This window comes from Macaca mulatta, chromosome 11 (assembly GCF_049350105.2).
Source record: "Macaca mulatta isolate MMU2019108-1 chromosome 11, T2T-MMU8v2.0, whole genome shotgun sequence".
Taxonomy (NCBI): domain Eukaryota; kingdom Metazoa; phylum Chordata; class Mammalia; order Primates; family Cercopithecidae; genus Macaca; species Macaca mulatta.
Window position 1 is genome coordinate 111148329 of NC_133416.1, and position 20923 is coordinate 111169251.

At 40.7% G+C, this 20923-nt stretch overlaps 2 protein-coding genes across 2 annotated transcripts; one reads left to right on the forward strand and one right to left on the reverse strand.

Annotated features, from left to right (window-relative positions):
* Positions 1-802: 802 nt before the first annotated feature.
* On the reverse strand, positions 803-2616 carry LOC144333002 (uncharacterized). The gene is made up of 2 exons (XM_077954826.1): positions 2370-2616; positions 803-2195 (listed from the first exon to the last, which is right to left on the reverse strand). The coding sequence occupies exons 1-2, from the start codon at positions 2377-2379 to the stop codon at positions 1573-1575; spliced, it is 633 nt and encodes a 210-aa protein (XP_077810952.1). The 5' UTR covers positions 2380-2616; the 3' UTR covers positions 803-1572.
* On the forward strand, positions 1940-19564 carry HSP90B1 (heat shock protein 90 beta family member 1). The gene is given in 18 exon segments (NM_001195524.1): positions 1940-2026; positions 2987-3089; positions 3738-3879; positions 4415-4531; positions 5547-5878; positions 9261-9372; positions 9924-10043; positions 11099-11215; positions 12974-13111; positions 13195-13272; positions 13401-13466; positions 14126-14395; positions 14675-14920; positions 15346-15482; positions 18230-18308; positions 18398-18553; positions 18917-19039; positions 19270-19564. Coding segments are annotated over 18 exon segments (2415 nt in total). The 5' UTR covers positions 1940-1977; the 3' UTR covers positions 19300-19564.
* The last annotated feature ends 1359 nt before the right edge of the window (positions 19565-20923 follow it).

Below are 20923 nucleotides of genomic sequence, written 5' to 3' on the forward strand. Positions count from 1 at the left end.
GTTCCCTCCAGGTGCAGCACCAACTCCCCACCACTCACTAGTTAAGGTGGCATTTGCAGTTTCAGAACTGGTTGCTTACTTATTCAGAATTGGAGGAAAAGGTGAGCTGTGAAATGCGAGGGGAAAAAAGTGAACTCATTTTTCTCTAAAAACAGAAAATAAAGGAGTTAAAATACACAAAAACGCAACTGAAATCTCTGAATGTAATTCACCCTCTAGTATGCTCTTTTTAAAAAAGATGAAAGCACAGAAGCATGCATAAAGCATTCTTTGTAAGCTACTCTTTGCTTACTAATAACAAATGTAGGTAAATTGGGCAGATGTAAATAAGGCACCACCACAATACGTGAGCGCCAACCACAGAGCCAAGATCCGCACACCTAAATATGGGAAGTTGTAAAAGACTATGACAGACTGTCACTAAAAAGCTTGTCTTCAGGAATTCGGATGATTATCTGAAAAGATATTCAAAGTTCAATTTTATTGGAGGAAGCAATAAGGAAGGGGGATGTGTATGTCAGAGATGGGCGCGGATATGCGTGTGGGTAATGTATAGAGTAGGTTAAAGGGACGTAGAAAATATTTCCAAAGGTACAAGTTTAGCATGAGGGACTTCCCTCACAGGAAAGACACCTGGTGTTTTATACGTCCTTCTGAACACGGACAGGGTATTTCTATGAAGTTACAAAGCTGCAAATCCCGTTCTCATGTGCAGCACCACAGGTTTTGCTTTCAAATATCTGCAGGTGCATCCTCCTGCATTCGTTAAACTAAGGGTTTTCCTTTTCTGTGCTAGACCCACATTTTCCACCACGCTCTCCACCTGATTCACAGAAGGGGTTCTAAGACCGTCAGGTCGGGGAGGTCCCAACCATCTTCTGTAAACCAGATCAGGAAGGCCTGGGGATTCCGGCTGCGCACAGACGAGGTGAAGGCCCGGGCTGCCCAAGTGACACACTTGTAGGCGGATTCGGAAACGCGTGCTCTCGAGCCGGAGGCGGAGCCCCCAGACTCAGACCGACCCCCCAGAACAAGGCGGCCTTGCCCGAGGCGTCAAGGCTTTCTAGGCCCGCTTCTAAAAGCTGTGTACAATGGAGACTCCTGGAATAGGCACATATCTCTACTGTAATCAGAACGAGATGTAACATCTAAGACGCAGGACAGGGCTCCGGCAAACACACGCTGGGGGAACGTGAAAGTAAGGGCCAAACTACGCAGCTGGTCCTCAGAGACCAAAGACTACGATTCCCAGCATTCAATGCAGTGTACCCCATAGGACATTGCATGTCGGGAGCTGTAGTTTCTCACCACCTCCATCTGGAAGGGTTCTAGGGGATTTTCAACCACTCTCGTGTGTTTCTCCTTTCCGAGAAGCGCCGCCACACGAGAACTCTGGCCGCGAAAGTCGTGCTGGAATCACTCCCAACGTAACCCCAGATATAGATGGGAAAGGGTGAAGAACACGTTGCCATGGCTACCGTTTCCACTGGTCACAGAATAAACGCTCTCTAGGATCCGGAAGTAGTTCCGCCGCGACCTCTCGAAAAAGATGGATGTGTTCTGTGCTTACATTCATTGGACGGTTGCCCTTAGAGGCCACAGCCGCCCAGGCAAAGGGGCGGTCCCACGTGTGAGGGGCCCGCGGAGCCATTTGATTGGAGAAAAGCTGCAAACCCTGACCAATCGGAAGGAGCCACGCTTCGGGCATCGGTCACCGCACCTGGACAGCTCCGATTGGTGGACTTCCGTCCCCCCCACGAATCCCCATTGGGTGCCGTGGGTGCGTGGTGCGGCGCGATTGGTGGGTTCATGTTTCCCGTCCCCCGCCCTCGAGAAGTGGGGGTGAAAAGCGGCCCGACCTGCTTGGGGTGTAGTGGGCGGACCGCGCGGCTGGAGGTGTGAGGATCCGAGCTTAGGGGTGGGGGTGGAGGCGGCTCCTGCGATCGAGAGGGACTTGAGACTCACCGGCCGCACGCCATGAGGGCCCTGTGGGTGCTGGGCCTCTGCTGCGTCCTGCTGACCTTCGGTGAGTGATCCTAGAGGAGCAGACGTCCCCCCTCTACACACGCGGCCGCTTCTCGAAGGTTCTGGGGGCGTTGAACCTGGGAGGGGGGATCCCGAGGCCTGCGGTGGGCCAAGGGACGTCACCTTTCCTCGAAAGAGGGCCAGGGGATTACGTTTATTCTCTTCTTCCTCTGGAAATAATAAAAGAGAGCAGAATCATCTAACTCCCCTACAGATCTAATAATATCTCGCCCGGAGGTCTCAGCGACCTCGGGGTGGGGCCTCTCTGGGGCTCTGGCTCCCCCGGGAGTTGTGAGGAGTCCCTCCCCCCTCCCCGCCCGGAGGACTTTTTCGGCCACCGCTACCTTCGGCCATCCCAGCTTTCCCGTCCGGTAATTCCCCAGACTCCGACTCCTCGCAAGCGCGTGTCCTTTCTTAAGAAGATGCTGGCTTGGGAGCGTGAGGCCTGGGGCCAGCGGAATGGCAGTGTCAGCGTGTTTGATTCGGTTTTGCTGGAGCTCGGTTCTTAACATTTCGCCCCCTTCTCATGCCTCTGGGCTCAATTTCAGTTCCTCTCGCCAGAGATTGCATAAATCCTATTTGCATTCTGACCTGTGATAACGAAGGCCGAAGTTTTGGTTTGGTCAGTTGGGAGGCCTTGGCTCGGCCTGCGCGCAACACGTGTGGTTGTAGAAGAGACCTGGTGTCAGTCTGCTTAACGTTATTTATAAATGATCGGAGACACACTGTTTAGAAGTGGTGACTACCTCAGTATTTCAGAATCTACTGGGGACCTCAACATCAGAACTTAAATAGATGTGCTGTCTTGGCTTTACCTTGGGTATTTAAACCAGGGAATACACTCTTTCATCCCCTCCACCCTTATTTACCAGCTGAATTTTGCAACCCCTACCCTTCCCTATTTGATCATCCTCCTTGGAGAAGTGCGATGTTGAAGAGTTTTCCCGTGTTAAATCTTCAGGGTCGGTCAGAGCTGACGACGAAGTTGATGTGGATGGTACAGTAGAAGAGGATCTGGGTAAAAGTAGAGAAGGCTCAAGGACGGATGATGAAGTAGTACAGAGGTTTGTGTTCATTTGAACTTACCTATACAGATAAGCCCTGTGAACCTTGTGAGTTAGGGTCACTTCTTATGTATCTCTTCTCCAAAGGTCCAGATAAAGTCTAACACCCTGTATTTAAATACCTGGTGAGTTGTGTGCATACATACCTCCTAACTTGTCCCTGGGAGTGATTAAAACTGAGTGAATTCCTTTGAAAACTATATTGCAGAATACTAGCACCACGAACTTTGTAAGACTTTAGAAAAGAGTTTCAGTTGGATTTGTATTCATTAACTGTGTACGCCGAGTAGTTTAAAAATGGGATTTCTGTCAGTTGAACAATATTTTAAAATTTGGCCTCTTGGGATTTATTGACAGTTTTGAAGTCCTCACCGTGGAGCATAAATGAGTATGACTTTGCTTTTTAGTAGAGGAGACTTGGGGGTTTTTTTTCTGGCAATTTTAAGAACCAGGTATTTCCAGTGCAATGTTAAAGGTAGCCTACTGCTGTGCTAACATAATGAGATGGTATATCAGTAATACTTTATAAGGGTTTCCATTTTAACCCCCAAGACAATATTTAGAGGCCACTGTGCTCGCATCATAATTCCTCTAGTTTTGAAGGGAACTAAGCCATGCAATATTTGCTTATCTAACTGATTTCCTTAGAGAGGAAGAAGCTATTCAGTTGGATGGATTAAATGCATCGCAAATAAGAGAACTTAGAGAGAAGTCGGAAAAGTTTGCCTTTCAAGCTGAAGTTAACAGAATGATGAAACTTATCATCAATTCATTGTATAAAAATAAAGAGGTAAGCAACATGTGGTTAGAATATTTTGTCTCTATATGGTGGCATACTTGTTTACTTAAATTTGCTTGATTTACTGCAAAAGTAATGTACTAACCGAGTAAGTAGCTAACAACCTTTAAATACTTAATATGTCCAAGAATTGTTACTAGATATCTGGGAAGAAAGGGAGCATCAGACATTTTCTTTTTCCTTTACCTCTAAATAGGTTCATGGCCTGATAATAGTTGTGATTCTAAGGGCAGTCTCGTAAATTAAACTTCTTGCATTGTATACCTCAAGATCACTGTCAGATGGGTAGTGTTACTACCCTTACCAGCTAATGTATCCCTTATAGTTGCCACAGTTCTTTGTGTAAGGAGCTATGCCTTTTTTTAATCAAAAGAATAAAGCCACTCCTATACCATAAGAAGTCTTAATTCCTTAAAGAGTGCTTTTATAAGGTACAGAGAAGAAATAAAATGGGTTTGGCATAAAATGAATATCTTAATGTATCTTGAGGATAGTCTTAAGTGTATTACCTCTGGCTTCCATTTAGATTTTCCTGAGAGAACTGATTTCAAATGCTTCCGACGCTTTAGATAAGATACGGCTAATATCACTGACTGATGAAAATGCTCTTTCTGGAAATGAGGAACTAACAGTTAAAATTAAGGTAAGTGTAAGGCAGTTTTTCTTTCTTTTAAAGGAAAAGGAATCCTTAGAGGTAGAAGATCCCTATCGGTCAAGATAGGCTAGATTATATTGCAATGACAAAAAACCCCCAAGCCTCAGTGGCTTGAAAGTCAGCAAACTATGGCTAAATCTGACTTTACTTGTTTTTATAAGTAGTTTTATTGGAATGCAGCCATGCCCATTTGTTTATTATCTGTGACTGCTTCTGTGTTTCAACAGCAGAGTCAAGTTGTTTTAACAGAGAACATGAGTCTCCCACAGCCTAAAATATTTACTATGTGGCCCTTTACAGAAAAAGTTTGCTAGCCCTTGGCTTAAATCATTGATCACAGTCTGCCTGTGGTCTTTGCTCTGCTTCATCCCCATGCTGGGACAGAGGCGTGGGCAGCCATCTGTAGTGTGTAGACGGTTGCCATGGTGCAGAGCAAGCTTAGAGGGTCTCATACTACTATAATTAAAGGCTCAGCCTGAAAGCAGAGCTCTCATTTACGACTCATTGGCCATTTATAACTCATTGGCCAGAACTAGTCACATGGCCTTAGCCATTCTTAAATGGAGAAAGTAGAATCCTCCTAGGTTTCTGGAAGGCAGACAGCCAGGAATATTGAGTGAAGAATATTAATGATCCATCACAGATTCCAAATAGAAGAATCATTCAAGTTGTTTTGTTTTCTATTAAAGAAATAGGCAAGACATAAAATTTTATTTTTCTTGAATTGTTTTTCTTCAAAGGTAACTTGTTTTATTTAGGTCAGCCTCTAACCCTTGACATTTAGACCAGTCTGCCCATTTGATATTAATACTTTCTCAAATACATAGATTACTTTAAGATGTACACTTTCAGAAAAGGCCACAAAAAACTATGTAGAGGAAAATATCTCAGTTTAGTTTTCTGTATTGGAATTGATGGGACCCAAAGCTGGTTAGTTCCTCAATATTTGCTTGGCGTAATGTAAATATTAAATACAACTATCTGGTTCTTGTCTTGCTTTTAGTGTGATAAGGAGAAGAACCTGCTGCATGTCACAGACACCGGTGTAGGAATGACCAGAGAAGAGTTGGTTAAGAACCTTGGTACCATAGCCAAATCTGGAACAAGCGAGTTTTTAAACAAGATGACGGAAGCACAGGAAGATGGCCAGTCAACTTCTGAATTGATTGGCCAGTTTGGTGTTGGTTTCTATTCCGCCTTCCTTGTAGCAGATAAGGTTATTGTCACATCAAAACACAACAACGATACCCAGCACATCTGGGAGTCCGACTCCAATGAATTTTCAGTAATTGCTGACCCAAGAGGAAACACTCTAGGACGGGGAACGACAATTACGTGAGTATAACTGATTCCTAATAATAATTAATAGTCATGGTGAGGATCTTGACTCTCCAGTTCTATTCTCTGAGCAAATGACTTATTCTGGGCCTTAATTTTCCTGCCTATAAAATGAGGAAACAGAACGGTTACCATCACTTGAAGAAATGTTTGAGGACCTGCAAAGGGCCAGGCACAAAGGTTTGTGATTGCTGGTGTACATGGAGGGTACAAAGTAGGAAATAGCAGCTCCCCCAGGGGAGAAGGCTTCTTGGGTACCCACAGAGGAGGCATGGTTTGTCAGTTTCCCAGGTTAGAAGAGTAATTTGTCTGTGGAGCATCCTGAATAAAGGCATGCTCACTAGATGAAGAGAGTTCTTGGTGGCAGTTATGGATGGAAAGTGATGAACTTTTTTTTTTTTTTTTGAGACGGAGTCTCGCTACAGCCCAGGCTGGAGTGCAATGGCACGATCTCGGCTCACCGCAACCTCTGCTTCCCGGGTTCAGCCTCCCGAGTAGCTGGGATTACACGCATGCGCCACCACGCCCTGCTAATTTTGTATTTTTAGTAGAGATGGGGTTTCTCTATGTTGGTCAGGCTGGTCTCCAACTCCCGACCTCACATGATCTGCCCGCCTTGGCCTCCCAAAGTGCTGGGATTACAGGCGTGAGCCACCGTCCCCAGCCAGAATGTGATGAACTTTTTAAGATTCTCAAGGTGGTGTGGAGGATGCGAGGAGTGGACAAGGGGGAGACTCTTTGGGGGACCATTGAAAATACTCAGGATGAGTGATAGCAACCAGGGCTGGGGCTGCCTTGTAGAGATAAAAGGCTTAAAGAAAGTTCATGAAAGTTGTGAAAGCTGTGGAGTAAAATATGTCACTTAAGGATAGTTACAAGTTTTTAAATTCGAATTAAGATCCCTCGTAAGCCAATTAAGATCCCTCTTAAGCCAATAACTGTTGTTCGTATAGATGAGACAGAGCCAGTGCCGTACAGTAGCTCTCCTTGCTTGTAGCACTGTGACGGAGACAGGGCAGCTTTTTGCCTTTTTAAAATTTTACCATCTTGGAGATGAGGAAATTCTATTTCAGAGGTCAGTTGGCTTGCCAGCTCCTGCTAAGTGAGTAACAGAATGTGCCTACAGCTTCTATTTTTTTTCTTAATTCAGTTTTAAATTTTCTTAACATTAAGGGAAAGAAGCACATGCTTATCATTGTGACCAACTTTCTTCATCCTAGAAAGTAACATTTCCTGTTTTTACTGCAGCAGATTTCTTTTAATGAAGACTAACTAGATGACTGCATTTTAGTACTTTTGTAACTTGTGTTCCCAATTTACCTTTCCCTGCCTTTGTCACTAACATTGATATCTCCAGGTCTCATTTGGAGGCATCACTAAGAGTTATGCCCCAGTGCCCTCTCTTTTTAAGCACTGCTAGGTGTTGGAGAAGGATAGGGAAATCATTCCTGAAGAAAGACAGACAGTGATGTCCCAAGAGGTGTTAATGTCAGGTTACTAAGAAACAGGTGAAATTATCTGGATATAAGTTCCATGAAGGCAAACATTTTGTTGAAAGCTTCATTCCCAAAGCCTAATACTTAATTGGCAGCCATTTGTATGAATAAGTAGGTTAAACAGTGCAGTTCCATGCAGGTAAGATGGCTGGTAACAACCTATCCAGTACCTAGTTTCCATGACCATGCATATCTTTTTAAAAATTTCCTTTGTCCACTTCTTAAATGTTGACATACATTTTCTCCAAGTTAAGTTTCAGCCCTTTCTCATTGTCCATATGATCCTTAATGTAGTCTTATCCACTGCCACGGCCTCAGGCTCCATCTCCAGTTCTCAAATTTATATTCTTAGTCTAGATCAGGAGTCAGCAAACTTTTTCTTAAAAGAGCCAGCTAGTAGAAAAAAAGATTAAAGAAAAAACAACAAAAAAAAGAAAGAGCCAGCTAGTAGTAGATATTTTTAGCTTGTGAGCTATATGGTCTGTCACATGTCCCAACTCTGTTTAGCTTGAAAGTAGGCATAGACAATACATAAGGATGTGTCCCAGCCAGGTGTGTTGGCTCATCTCTATAATCCCAACACATTGGGAGGCTGAGGTGGGAGGATCACTTGAACCCAGGAGTTTGAGGTCAGCCTGGACAGGACAACATAGTGGGATCCCATCTCCACAAAAAAAAAAAAAATACAAAAATTAGCTGGGCATGGTGGTGCATGCCTGTAGTCCCAGCTACTCAGGAGGCTGAGGTAGGATTGCTTGAGCCGAGCCTAGGAGGTCAAGGCTGCAGTGAGCCATCATCATGCCTGGGTGACAGAGGTCCAAAAAAAAAAAAATTGTCCCAATAAAATTTCTAGTGGGTGCCAGCTATTCAGCTATAGCTTGCCAACCCCTTGTCTAGGTCTCACTCCTGGGCTCCATGTTCATGTGTTTAATTGCCTTTTAAATGATTCTACCTAAGATATCTAACCAGCAGCTTCTACTTGCATCCAAAACTGAACTCTTAATCCCCAAATCACTAGAACATGTGCTCTGAGACCAGCGGCCTAGTCACTCACTAGGCTTTGTTGTCATATCATGGCTACTTACTGGCCAGGTACCACTAAACTAATGAGCCTTTTGAGACAGGGAGGGAACCACATATAGACCATTTCCCATACTTAATTGGCAACACAAATATCAAGATATGGACTGACTACTTACTGAGTGGGTTCTAGGCTGGGCACAGTGGCTCACACCTGTAATCCCCACACTGCCCGGTAGAATTTTATGTAATAGTAGAAATGTTCTATATCTGCACTTTCCATTTTGGCAACCACTAGCCACATGTGACTGTTGAGTACTTGGAATGTGGCAGCATAACTGGAACTGAACTGTACATTTTTTTAAAATAAGTCACATGTGCCCAGTGGCTACCATTTTGGATAGTGCGGATATAAATATAAATAATCCAGATTAATTTGCTAGCTTTTCTAAGGAAAATGTTTTCATTAATTAGGAATAGTTATCTACAATATTCATTAGGTTTCTAGAATAACAGTAAGAGCTACGAGAGTGCATGACTCCATTTTTCTCCAGAATATTTCAGTGCTTTCTCACCTTGAGAAATGAAAACAAACAATCTATTCAGAAGGTTGAGGATATTTTAATTTTCTACTTAAAACAATGTTATTCTCCACTTGAGGTAATGTAGAGGAGATTCTTCTCTTTACTGTATATGTGTTACATTTTAGCTCACAAACCCTTGTTGGTGATGGAGAGTTAACACGAATAATTAGGACATCTTGGATTACACTGAACTGCTGGCTATTACCATGGTATTTAGATGAATTTATAATTGGATCTTCTAAATGTTAGGTGTCTCTAAACATCAAATTTTTCTTGCAGCCTTGTCTTAAAAGAAGAAGCATCTGATTACCTTGAATTGGATACAATTAAAAATCTCGTCAAAAAATATTCACAGTTCATAAACTTTCCTATTTATGTATGGAGCAGCAAGGTAAATCTATATTGACTAAAAACTTCTATGTATTACCTTGGCAACATGTTTAAATATTCAACACTAAAAGAATGAAGGCGGGCTGGCGCGGTGGCTCATGCTTGTAATCCCAGCACTTTGGGAGGCCGAGACAGGTGGATCACCTGAGGTCAGGAGTTTGAAACCAGCCTGGCCAACATGGTGAAACCTTGTCTCTACTAAAAATACAAAGAAATTAGTTGGGTGTATGGTAGCACATGCCTGTAATCCCCGCTACTCAGGAGGCTGAGGCAAGAGAATTGTTTGAACCTGGGAGACGGAGGTTGCAGTGAGCCGAGGTTGCCCCACTGTACTCCAACCTGGGCAGCAAAGCAAGACTCTGTCTCCCAAAAAAAAAAAAAAAAAAAAAGAATGAAGGCAAAATGTGGTCTATTATAATGTTAAGGATACTCGCAGGGTTTTCTTGCAAAAACCTATTTTTTTGAGCTGTAATGTTATGTCATATTTCTGTAGACAAAATCAGAATTGTTAAACAAATGGATTTAACCATAATTCTTCTTTTATTTCAACAGACTGAAACTGTTGAGGAGCCCATGGAGGAAGAAGAAGCAGCAAAAGAAGAGAAAGAAGAATCTGATGATGAAGCTGCAGTAGAGGAAGAAGAAGAAGAAAAGAAACCAAAAACTAAAAAAGTAAGTCTGGTTCATCTCCCTGCCTAAGATACCGTTTAACATGTATACGCAAAACCAGGAAAACCCAAGTATGCACTGGCTGAGTTGAAGTCAGCTTCAGTTCCAGTGCTAAGTCCATGGAGCCAGCTTTTAAAATAAGACCTTTGTATGTTGAGTACATTGTCCTGTAGAAAGTTTTAAGTATCAAACCCAGGTCATTTTTATGAAGAATTTTCTGACTTTTATATATTGCCTGGGACTGGTGACTTATATGTTTGGAATTTTAAAATCTTAAAAAGCTTTCTGAGACCTCTTTTGTCTTTTTATCATGTAGGGATTAACTATAAAAATGGTTCTCTGGCTTGCTTAGGTAGCAGAGTAAGAAGTATTGGTCATGGTGGTTGAGAAATATTTTGTAAAATGTTGGATTTCTTTAAGTCATGAAATACGAATATGTAATATGTATTTCCTTCTAACCTCAAAACAAATATTTTCAAGAAACATTTTTGTTAGTTAAAAATAACAATAAAAAACCTTAATTGGCTTTTCATCAATTAGCAATTATCTTTTTGAATTAAATATTGAGAAAAATACTTTGCTTTTGATACAGTTGGCAGAAACCTTCCCAGATAACAGGTATCCTTTAGTGAGTTGTTTTTTTTTTTAATCTGGAGACAGAGTCTCTGCCACTCCGGCTGGAGTGCAGTGGCATGATCGTAGCTCCCTTCATTCACCCTTGAACTCCTAGGCTTAAGCAGTCCTTTCACCTCAGCCTCCCAACTAGGTAGGACCACAGACACATGCCACCAACAGACACACCACCATGACTGGCTAATTTTTTAAAGTTTTTTGTAGAGATGGAGGTCTTGCTATGTTGCCTGGACTGGTCTTGAACTCCAAGCTCAAATAGTTCTCCTACCCTAGCCTCCCAAAGTGCTAGGATTACAGGCGTGAGCCACCACACCGGGCCTCTGGTGCTTTACATAGTCTTTTAAAATCTACTGAAGCCATGGTTACTGCTCGGATAACCTTGGTGACTGCTAAGAGAGACTAATCAAATACTATAATAACTTCAGGTTGAAAAAACTGTCTGGGACTGGGAACTTATGAATGATATCAAACCAATATGGCAGAGACCATCAAAAGAAGTAGAAGAAGATGAATACAAAGCTTTCTACAAATCATTTTCAAAGGTAAATATAATTCCCTAGCTTCTGGTTATTAATGAATCACCCTATTAGTTTAATTGTGTATGGTATGTGACCATTGAATATGAGATGGTCCATTCCCATTTTTTCCCAGAGAGAAAATTCAAAAAAAGACCTTTAGGCCAACTATAATACGTCTACTTCTGGTTTATTGACCTACTCGTAAGTAAAATCACATTTATGAACCTTTGAGATTGATATCTCAGTAAAGATGGTCTTTGAGAGTAATTGGTTTCCAGAACACACCATTTTTACTTAAGTTGAATTATTATGCTCATCACTACTTCAAAATTGCTGCAGTTATTAAAATTCGTCCTAGCTCTTGGTTAATATAATAGTGAAACATTACAAAATCAAGAATGTTTGAAACAGTTTTCTGGCTGTTTAAACACAATTGGTTTCCTTTTTATTGCTGTGTACTTTGTAATATGTGGTTTTTAAAAAAAAAATTATTTCGAGAAGGCATCTGTAGGCTTCACCAGCTTGCCAAGGGTTTTGTATGACAAAAAAAGATTAAGAACCACCTACATAGGTAGATGTGTGATTTCCACCACAAAACCCGTAAAACATGAAATCATGTTGTTAAGTGGCTTTTAACATAATCTTTAAAGAGCTTGCTTACGACATCAAACACTTATTGTGAGATCCTATGCCTAGGAATAATTACCAAATTTATGTTTCCTTGCCTGTTTTTTTTTTTTCCCCTTTTACTGATCCCTTCTTGTAACTCTTAAGAATGCAAAACTAGCATTGATAAAGGTTGTTTCAAGTTAGTTTCCCCAGCAGCATTTGGTACAAGTAGTAGAATGCTCTAGTGGACTTAACCATAGCTAAGTAAAACCTAATATTCTGTGTCTGTATTTGTTCTTTTCTCTATTCCATATCCTTTAAATTTCAACTCTTTAAAACACTGTCAGTTCTGCCTTCGATTTCCATAAACTCTAAAGTCCTAGAGTCTATAAACTTACTTTATATAAGGCAGCTGTATTAGAAATATAATTAATGTGAGCCACACATGATTTTAAATTTTTTAGAAGCCATACAAAAAAAAGGAACCACGAAATGTTAATAGTATAATTTATTTAACCCAGCGTACTCCAAATAGTAGTATTTCAACACATAATCAATATACAAACTAATAATGAGACATTTTACATCCTTTTTAAACTTTGTACTGTGCCTTCAAAATGTATTTTACACTTAACAGCACATCTGAATTTGAACTAGCTACATTTCAGTGCTTAATAGCCATTTATGTGGTATAGTAATAGATAATGCAGATCAAGAGAATTTCTGACTTTGTTTTACAGGTATTTACATATATCTTTGTAGCCACTGCTAGAGCTAAGTTCCATGGAAGAAACATGTTCTTGAGTACTTACTGTAGTTCAAGGGCACACTGAAGTGTTGTATATAATTTTGTCATTTAGGCAGGGTGGTGGTTTTCCTATTCACTTCTCTCATACATAAGAAACATAAACTTATCCATCCTTCCGCAAGTTTAGGAAATAATGTTATTGACAATCATCATCAAAACAACCATATCTAGTGAATTAGAATTGTAATCCTAGTCATTTCTTCATTCCACCCTTTTCTTTCTCTTTTTTTTTCCCCCTCGCAGGTAAGGGAAATTTTTTGTTAGTTAATTGCTAAACTGAACGTGTACCACATAGTACATTGCTTAGTTCTTGCACTGCTTTTCTACTGTGTCATTTGAATGACTAAGATACCAACTTTCCACAGGAAAGTGATGACCCCATGGCTTACATTCACTTTACCGCTGAAGGGGAAGTTACCTTCAAATCAATTTTATTTGTACCCACATCTGCTCCACGTGGTCTGTTTGACGAATATGGATCTAAAAAGAGTGATTACATTAAGGTGAGTTTTTAAGTAGTACATACAGTGTTTAAAATGTGAAAGTTTAATTTCCAGAAAGTGACCTTTTTTTTTGGTCTCTTTAGCTCTATGTGCGCCGTGTATTCATCACAGACGACTTCCATGATATGATGCCTAAGTACCTTAATTTTGTCAAGGGTGTGGTAAGTATCTGAAGTTTGGGAGAAGGGGTGATTGTTGTGCCAGGGGTCTGGCAGTGTAGAGTGTGTGTTTGGCTTTGCTTTCTTCCAGTGGTTTTATTGCTCACTGAACTTTCTTTTGCCATCTGAAGGTGGACTCAGATGATCTGCCCTTGAATGTTTCCCGCGAGACTCTTCAGCAACATAAACTGCTTAAGGTAAGTGTCTCTAGGAAGAAACTGTCCACTTGGCTGTTGGATTGGGGTTCGGAGAACAGACTCCATTTGTGGAGTAACCAGATTTTGGGTCTGGTCCGTGATTCTTCAGATGAACTTCCTTTCATTCTGGGCTTATCAGATCCTAAGAATCTGATTCTTTTTCTCCCAACATTTAATAACAAAGTTTCAAACATCTAGAAAAAATTAAAGAATTGTACAGTGAACACCCATATAGGCCCACTGCCTGGTCCAGGATTAACATTTTGTCATCCAGACTTGATCACATAACCACCTCTTTATCAAGTCTTTCATTAAACTCTTCCCCTCCAATACTTCCATAATTAGAAGATTCTTCAGTTTTTAAATTTAAAAGTATTTGAAAGTAGCATATTTGTTCACTTCATTTAGATCCTAGAGAGAGAATATCAGTGAGTCCTAAGGTTAGAATGTCAACATTAAGGCAATCTTGTGGCTGTTTGCACAGACAGCTGAGTTTCAGCCCAATCTGAATACATAGGAGTGCTTCACCATTTCCTGCCCCTCAATAAATGGCAATAACGATATCATCTTTGTGTCTTTCACACTCTTCCCTGGGTACCTTACATTCTCAAAAGTTTGAGATTAACTTCTCTAATCAGTTATTCTTTCATTGTGTTTAGGTAATTAGGAAGAAGCTTGTTCGTAAAACGCTGGACATGATCAAGAAGATTGCTGATGATAAATACAATGATACTTTTTGGAAAGAATTTGGTACCAACATCAAGCTTGGTGTGATTGAAGACCACTCGAATCGAACACGTCTTGCTAAACTTCTTAGGTTCCAGTCTTCTCATCATCCAACTGACATTACTAGCCTAGACCAATATGTAGAAAGAATGAAGGAAAAACAAGACAAAATCTACTTCATGGCTGGGTCCAGCAGAAAAGAGGTGAGATGAACTCTTTAAGCGTTGTCAGCCATTCTGGAATGTAGCTAGGGATTTACAGCCAACTCTTGAGGGGGAGAAAAGGAAAACTTAAATGTGTAACTGGAGTAATTATAAGCCCTGGTCAGTCACTGGCAGGAAGCTTGTTTATATTCTCTGAACCTCTTAATTCTTCACCTGTAAAATGGGGTTTTAATAATGTATAAACATAGCAGCTGCTAGGATAAACAAATACACCAGGGCCAGACTTGGAAAACTCTGTGACTTCTCTTAATTTTGTAGGCTGAATCTTCTCCATTTGTTGAGCGACTTCTGAAAAAGGGCTATGAAGTTATTTACCTCACAGAACCTGTGGATGAATACTGCATTCAGGCCCTTCCTGAATTTGATGGGAAGAGGTTCCAGAATGTTGCCAAGGAAGGAGTGAAGTTTGATGAAAGTGAAAAAACTAAGGAGAGTCGTGAAGCAGTTGAGAAAGAATTTGAACCTCTGCTGAACTGGATGAAAGATAAAGCCCTTAAGGACAAGGTATTGTGGAAATTACAATTTGTGGAAATATTAGTGTCTGCATTAAGAGAAAGTTATTTTGTCAACAAATTAAGCTGCAGCTGGTTACTTTGTAACCATTAGAATGGTAAAAATTTAATTAATATAGTTAAATTATTGGGAGAAAGCTTAAAACTTTCCACAGTAGTTTAATATTGCTTTGTTAATAACTTAAGTTGTTACAAATTAAGTTTTATGTTTTTAAAAGCTGATATTTAAACTTCTGAATAAAAAATTCAGATTATCAAGTAAGTGCCCCTACAAATTCTCCTAAGCCTTAAGAAAAGCTATTTTTATGACCTGCTATTTTTATGATCTTAAGCGATAGTCTTAGAAAGTTGAAATACAATTGCTGAATGACCTTACCTGTTGATATTAATTTATATGACTTGATTTCTTTTCCTAAGATTGAAAAGGCTGTGGTGTCTCAGCGTCTGACAGAATCTCCATGTGCTTTGGTGGCCAGCCAGTATGGATGGTCTGGCAACATGGAGAGAATCATGAAAGCACAAGCGTACCAAACAGGCAAGGACATCTCTACAAAGTAAGCATCCTCAGGAAAGTCCCTGCCAGGGTGTTGGCTCTTACCCAGTCTTCCTTTTGGAGACGATACCATCTTCAATACAAAGAGTAAAATTGCCTTAAATGTCTGCCACTGTCTAGTGTAAGGTAGACAACAAGTTTATGAAGAAATTTCTCCTACATTCGATTAAGAAAAGGTCTTTAACTCATGATTTTATGATTTTATTGTATTCAATATGTAAATGGGAATTTTCTTAATGTGTTATGCATTTTGTCTTTACTTTTACATTGGATTATATGCTTAGCCTAATATCTGAATTTATTTTACATTTTTAAATGTAATAGCTGCACATGAGGTTAATGACAACATTCCTCAAGTGAGTTAAGTCCATTTCAAATCACGTCCCCCACACCTCCAAGCGTTAAATTATGGGTACCCAGATAGAATGTCTCATAGAGTAAATGGTAGAGGACCTGTGAATTAACAGTATTTGAACTCAAGGGCCTGTACCTGGAGGTATAGTGAGTCTTTGGTACTCTTTATTTTCAAGAAATATTTCATGTTTATGTTCTAATGTCACAGCAATGACCTTGAAAATGACTTCTTCCCTGCTTTTATTCTCTGTTCTTTCACCTGGAGTATGTGTCTGAAATGCTATCTAGTCATCATCCTTTTTTCCCAAGGCCTAGCTGAAGGATTCTTTCCTCCCACCCCCGCCGAGACGGAGTCTTGCTCTGTCACCCACGCTAGAGTGCAGTGGCACGATCTCTGCTCACTGTAACCTCTGCCTCTTGGGTTCAAGTAATTCTCCTGTCTCAGCCTTCCGAGTAGCTGGGATTACAGGCACCTGCCAGCACACCTGCTAATTTTTATATTTTTAGTAGAGACGGAGTTTCACCATGTTGGCCAGGCTGGTCTTGAACTCCTGACCTCGTGATCCACCCTCTTAGGCCTCACAAAGTGCTGGGATTACAGGCATGGGCCACTGCACCTGGCCAGGATTCTTCTTCTTAAAACCTTTTCTCAAAAATGTAGTCTCCATTTTTGTCACAATTCTAAAATTCCATATTATGTCTTATCTCTTAACTATAAATTTCATGCAGAGAATAGTGTTCTGTTTATCTGATATCCCATTGCAACAGTACAAGGACCATTTAAAACATGTCTACCTATTAATTTCAGGAAATGATTAATTAACAGGAAGTTACCTTTCATTCAACAAACATGAACACTTATTAGTATGTCCATGCACTGATGGTCACAGGTAGACATAACTTCTGTCTTTTGGAACATTTAGACTAGTGAAAATGACAAATCAAAGCCAGGCATGGTGACTCACTCCTGTTGTCCCAGCTACTCAGGAGGCTGATGCAAGAGGATCAGTTGATCCCGGGAGTTCAAGGCTGTAGTGTGCTGTAATGGCAGTACACTCTAGCTGTAGCCTGGGTAACATAGCCAGACTCCATCTCTTTTTTATTTAAAAAAAAAAAAAGACAAGTCATAATCTGAGCCCTACATAGATAATGGGTACGCCAGGATAGGGATAGATGTGGTTCCTCCCTGTCCTCAGAGCTGTAAACTAGAGAAGAGAGCATAATCACAACTAACAGTAAAATGCTAAGGATTTTGAAGGTATATTCAAAATACATTTGGAACTGAGTTCAGATAAAAGAAGTTAATTTTTCTTGGAATCATATTGGTGAAGGCATCGTGGAGAAGGTATTATTATTGGAGCAGCATCCAGAAGCTGCATAGATTTTTCTGAACTCAGGGAAGCAGAACTATAATTATGGTAGTAAGAATAAACTAAGAGGGAACAAACAGGACATTAAATCAGTTCATCTGTTCAGTGGTGCTCCAGGTACTTGGGACTCATCAGTAAATAAAGTAGTTCATTTCATTTTTCATCTAACCATGTCCACTTGCTCCCTGCCCTGCTTCCCTGTTAAAAGGGAGCAATACAGGCTGGGCACGTGGCTCACGTGTATAATCCCAACACTTTGGGAGGCTGAGGTGAGAGGATCACTTGAGGCCAAGAGTTCAAGACCAGTCTGTGCAATATAGTGATACCCTGTCTCTATAAAAACTAAATAAGGAAACAGTGCAGTCATCCCTTTGTGTCCATGGGGTGTTGGTTCCAGGACATCCCATGGATACCAAAATCCACAGAGTCAAGTCCCTTATATAAAGTCATGTCATATTTGCATATAACCTGTGCACATCTTGCCATGTACTTTAATCTGTAGATTACTTTTAACACCCAATGCAATGTAAGTACTACATAAATAGCTATTATACTACATCGGGTTTTTTATTTTTTTCTTGTTTTGCACTTTCTAGTATTTTCAATCCGAGGTTGGTTGACTCCGCAGATAAAGTGGACTGGAAAAGTACAGTCATCCCTAGGTGTATGAGAGGGATTGGTTCTAGGACCCCTACCAAAATCCACACATATTCTAGTCCCCCAGTCTGCCCTGTGGAACCTGTGTATATGAAGAGTTGGAGCTCTGTGTGTGCAGATTCCACATCCCAAGAATACTGTATTTTCTCTCCGAGTTTGGTTGCTGAACCTGCACATACAGAGGGTGGACTGTATGTATTGGAAAAAAAAATAGCATATAAGTTCAAACCTGTGGTGTTCAAGTGTCAATAGTACATTTTGATTTTTTTACCAAGAGTTGTCCTCTGTAATTATGAAAGAATAAGGGAAATGTATGAACCCTAAAATTGGATATGTTTTGTTAATGTTCATTTTTATCTCTTAACAGTTACTATGCGAGTCAGAAGAAAACATTTGAAATTAATCCCAGACACCCGCTGATCAGAGACATGCTTCGACGAATTAAGGTAGTATTACAGTAGTCCTCTTGCTTGTCTTTTAATATGAATACTTTGTATTTTTCAATATTAATCTAGTGCATCTTCTTGCATCTCAGGAAGATGAAGATGATAAAACAGTTTTGGATCTTGCTGTGGTTTTGTTTGAAACAGCAACGCTTCGGTCAGGATATCTTTTACCAGACACTAAAGCATATGGAGATAGAATAGAAAGAATGCTTCGCCTCAGTTTGAACATTGACCCTGATGCAAAGGTTTGTATCCCCAACCTTCCCACAGAGGCTGGCTGGCTTTGTTTCTGCTCTTTCGGAATAGGCCTCTAATGATTGAGGGATGTAGCTTTGAGACATTTGCCTAATTTCTACCTTTTGAAAGAATTTTATTGAATGTTTGAATCCCTGTAGTGTCAGGCACTGCACTAGGAACTAAGTCCTCCTTTTATGTCCTCTTTCCTTTTTGCCTGCCTCCTTTTGTTAGCTTGGCTGTTCATTTAGTTAGAGGATTTACTCTGTGGTTCTGAATAAACAGAAGTGGCATTAATTATGATTTTATACATTTAAATGAGCAAAGTGGAAATAAATCCAAGGCATTAATGGGCCCATAAATGTTGTGTTTAGGTGGAAGATGAGCCCGAAGAAGAACCTGAAGAGACAACAGAAGACACGACAGAAGACACAGAGCAAGACGAAGATGAAGAAATGGATGTGGGAACAGATGAAGAAGAACAAGAAACAGCAAAGGTAGAGCAAATCAAGAATGTGACTTGCATTTTCAGTTCTGGCAAAGTTAGGACAGAGTTTTAGTTCTGGCAAAGTTAAGACAGAGTTTCAGTTCTGGCAAAGTTAGGACTGTAACTTACAGAAGTCAGACTAGCATTTAAACTGTTTCATGCACAAGCCTTTTGTCAGCTAGGTTTTTTTTTCTGCTAACTGTTAATATCTTCCGGGTTTGTTTTTTTTTTTTCCAACAGGAATCTACAGCTGAAAAAGATGAATTGTAAATTATCCTCTCACCATTTGGATCCTGTGTGGAGAGGGAATGTGAAATTGACGTTATTTCTTCTGGGAGAGACTTGTTTGGATGCCCCCCACCAATCCCCTTCTCCCCTGCACTGTAAAATGTGGGATTTTGGGTCACAGGAAGAAGTGGGTTTTTTAGTTGAATTTTTTTTAACATTCCTCATGAATGTAAATTTGTACTATTTAACTGACTATTCTTGATGTAAAATCTTGTCATGTGTATAAAAATAAAAAAGATCCCAAATACTCAGTGTCTTGACTGTCTTGCAGAGAACTGCCTAATACTTGGCTGAGTTTTTTTTTTTAATCATGTGTCTTGGGTTCTTTTTCTTAGAAAAGTAACTCAGGCTTATGAAGAAAAGATTTTTTTACTTTTTACTTCTCTTTTGAGACCGAGTCTCGCTCTTGCCCAGGCTGGAGTGCAATGGCAGCATCTCTGCTCACTGCAACCTCCGCCTTCTGGGTTCAAGCAATTCTCTGCCTCAGCCTTCCGAGTAGCTGGGATTACAGGTGCCCGCCACCATTCCTAACTAATTTTTTGTATTTTCAGTAGAGACAGGGTTTCACCATCTTGGCCAGGCTGGTCTTGAACTCCTGACCTTGTGATCCATCCACCTCTGCCTCCCAAGAAAAGATTTAAAAAAAAAAGGTTGAGCCAGTCATGGTGACACACACCTGTGGTCCCACCCAGCTCCTGAGGAAGCTGAGGCAGGAGGATTATTTGAACTTAGCTTGAGACTGTTGAAAAACCAAAGACTTCAAAAAGTCTCCCACAGGGAGAAGACAGAATTTCCTTAAAGATTTCCAAATGTATGTAGATACTCCCCCTTTCATGGGGTGGAGCTTAATCTTCCTCTCCTTTTTGAATGTGGGCTAGATTAAGTGACTCCTAAAAAACAGAGTATAGGAAAGGGAAAAAGTAACTTTGCAGTGGAGAAACCTGGCAGACTTAACCAAGTGATCAATGTTAATACCACCAGTGATGTGTACCCCTCTGACAGGATGTGAAGTGTACTGCGGTTTCCAAAAACCTGTAATGTCAATCTAATGAGAAAAACAGACATATTTTGAATATGTGAACAGTATTCTTCAAAATTTCCAGAAAATTTTCCTCAGAAAAACAGGCTGAGAAGTAATCATGGATGGCAGAAGACTAAGGACACATGACAACTATTAATAAATGCAGTGTGGTACCCTGGAAATAAAAGGGTGTTAAATGGAAAAGCTGGTGAAATCTAAAGTCCAGAGTCTAGAGTATAGTTTGGAGTATTTTACTAATACTGGTTTTTTTTTGAGATGGCATCACTGTCTCCCAGGCTGGAGTACAGTGGCGCGATCCTGGCTCACTGAAACCTCCACCTCCTGGATTCAAGCGATTCTCCTGCCTCAGCCTCCTGAGTAGCTGGGATTATAGGCGCCCGCCACCACGCCTGGCTAATTTTTATATTTTTAGTAGAGATGGGGTTTCACCACATTGGCCAGGCTGGTCTTGAACTTGACCTCAAATGATCCGCCCACCTTGGCCTCCCAAAGTGTTGGGCCACCACACCCGGCCCCCAATACTGGTTTCTTAACCAACATACCATGGTAGTTTAAGATGACAAC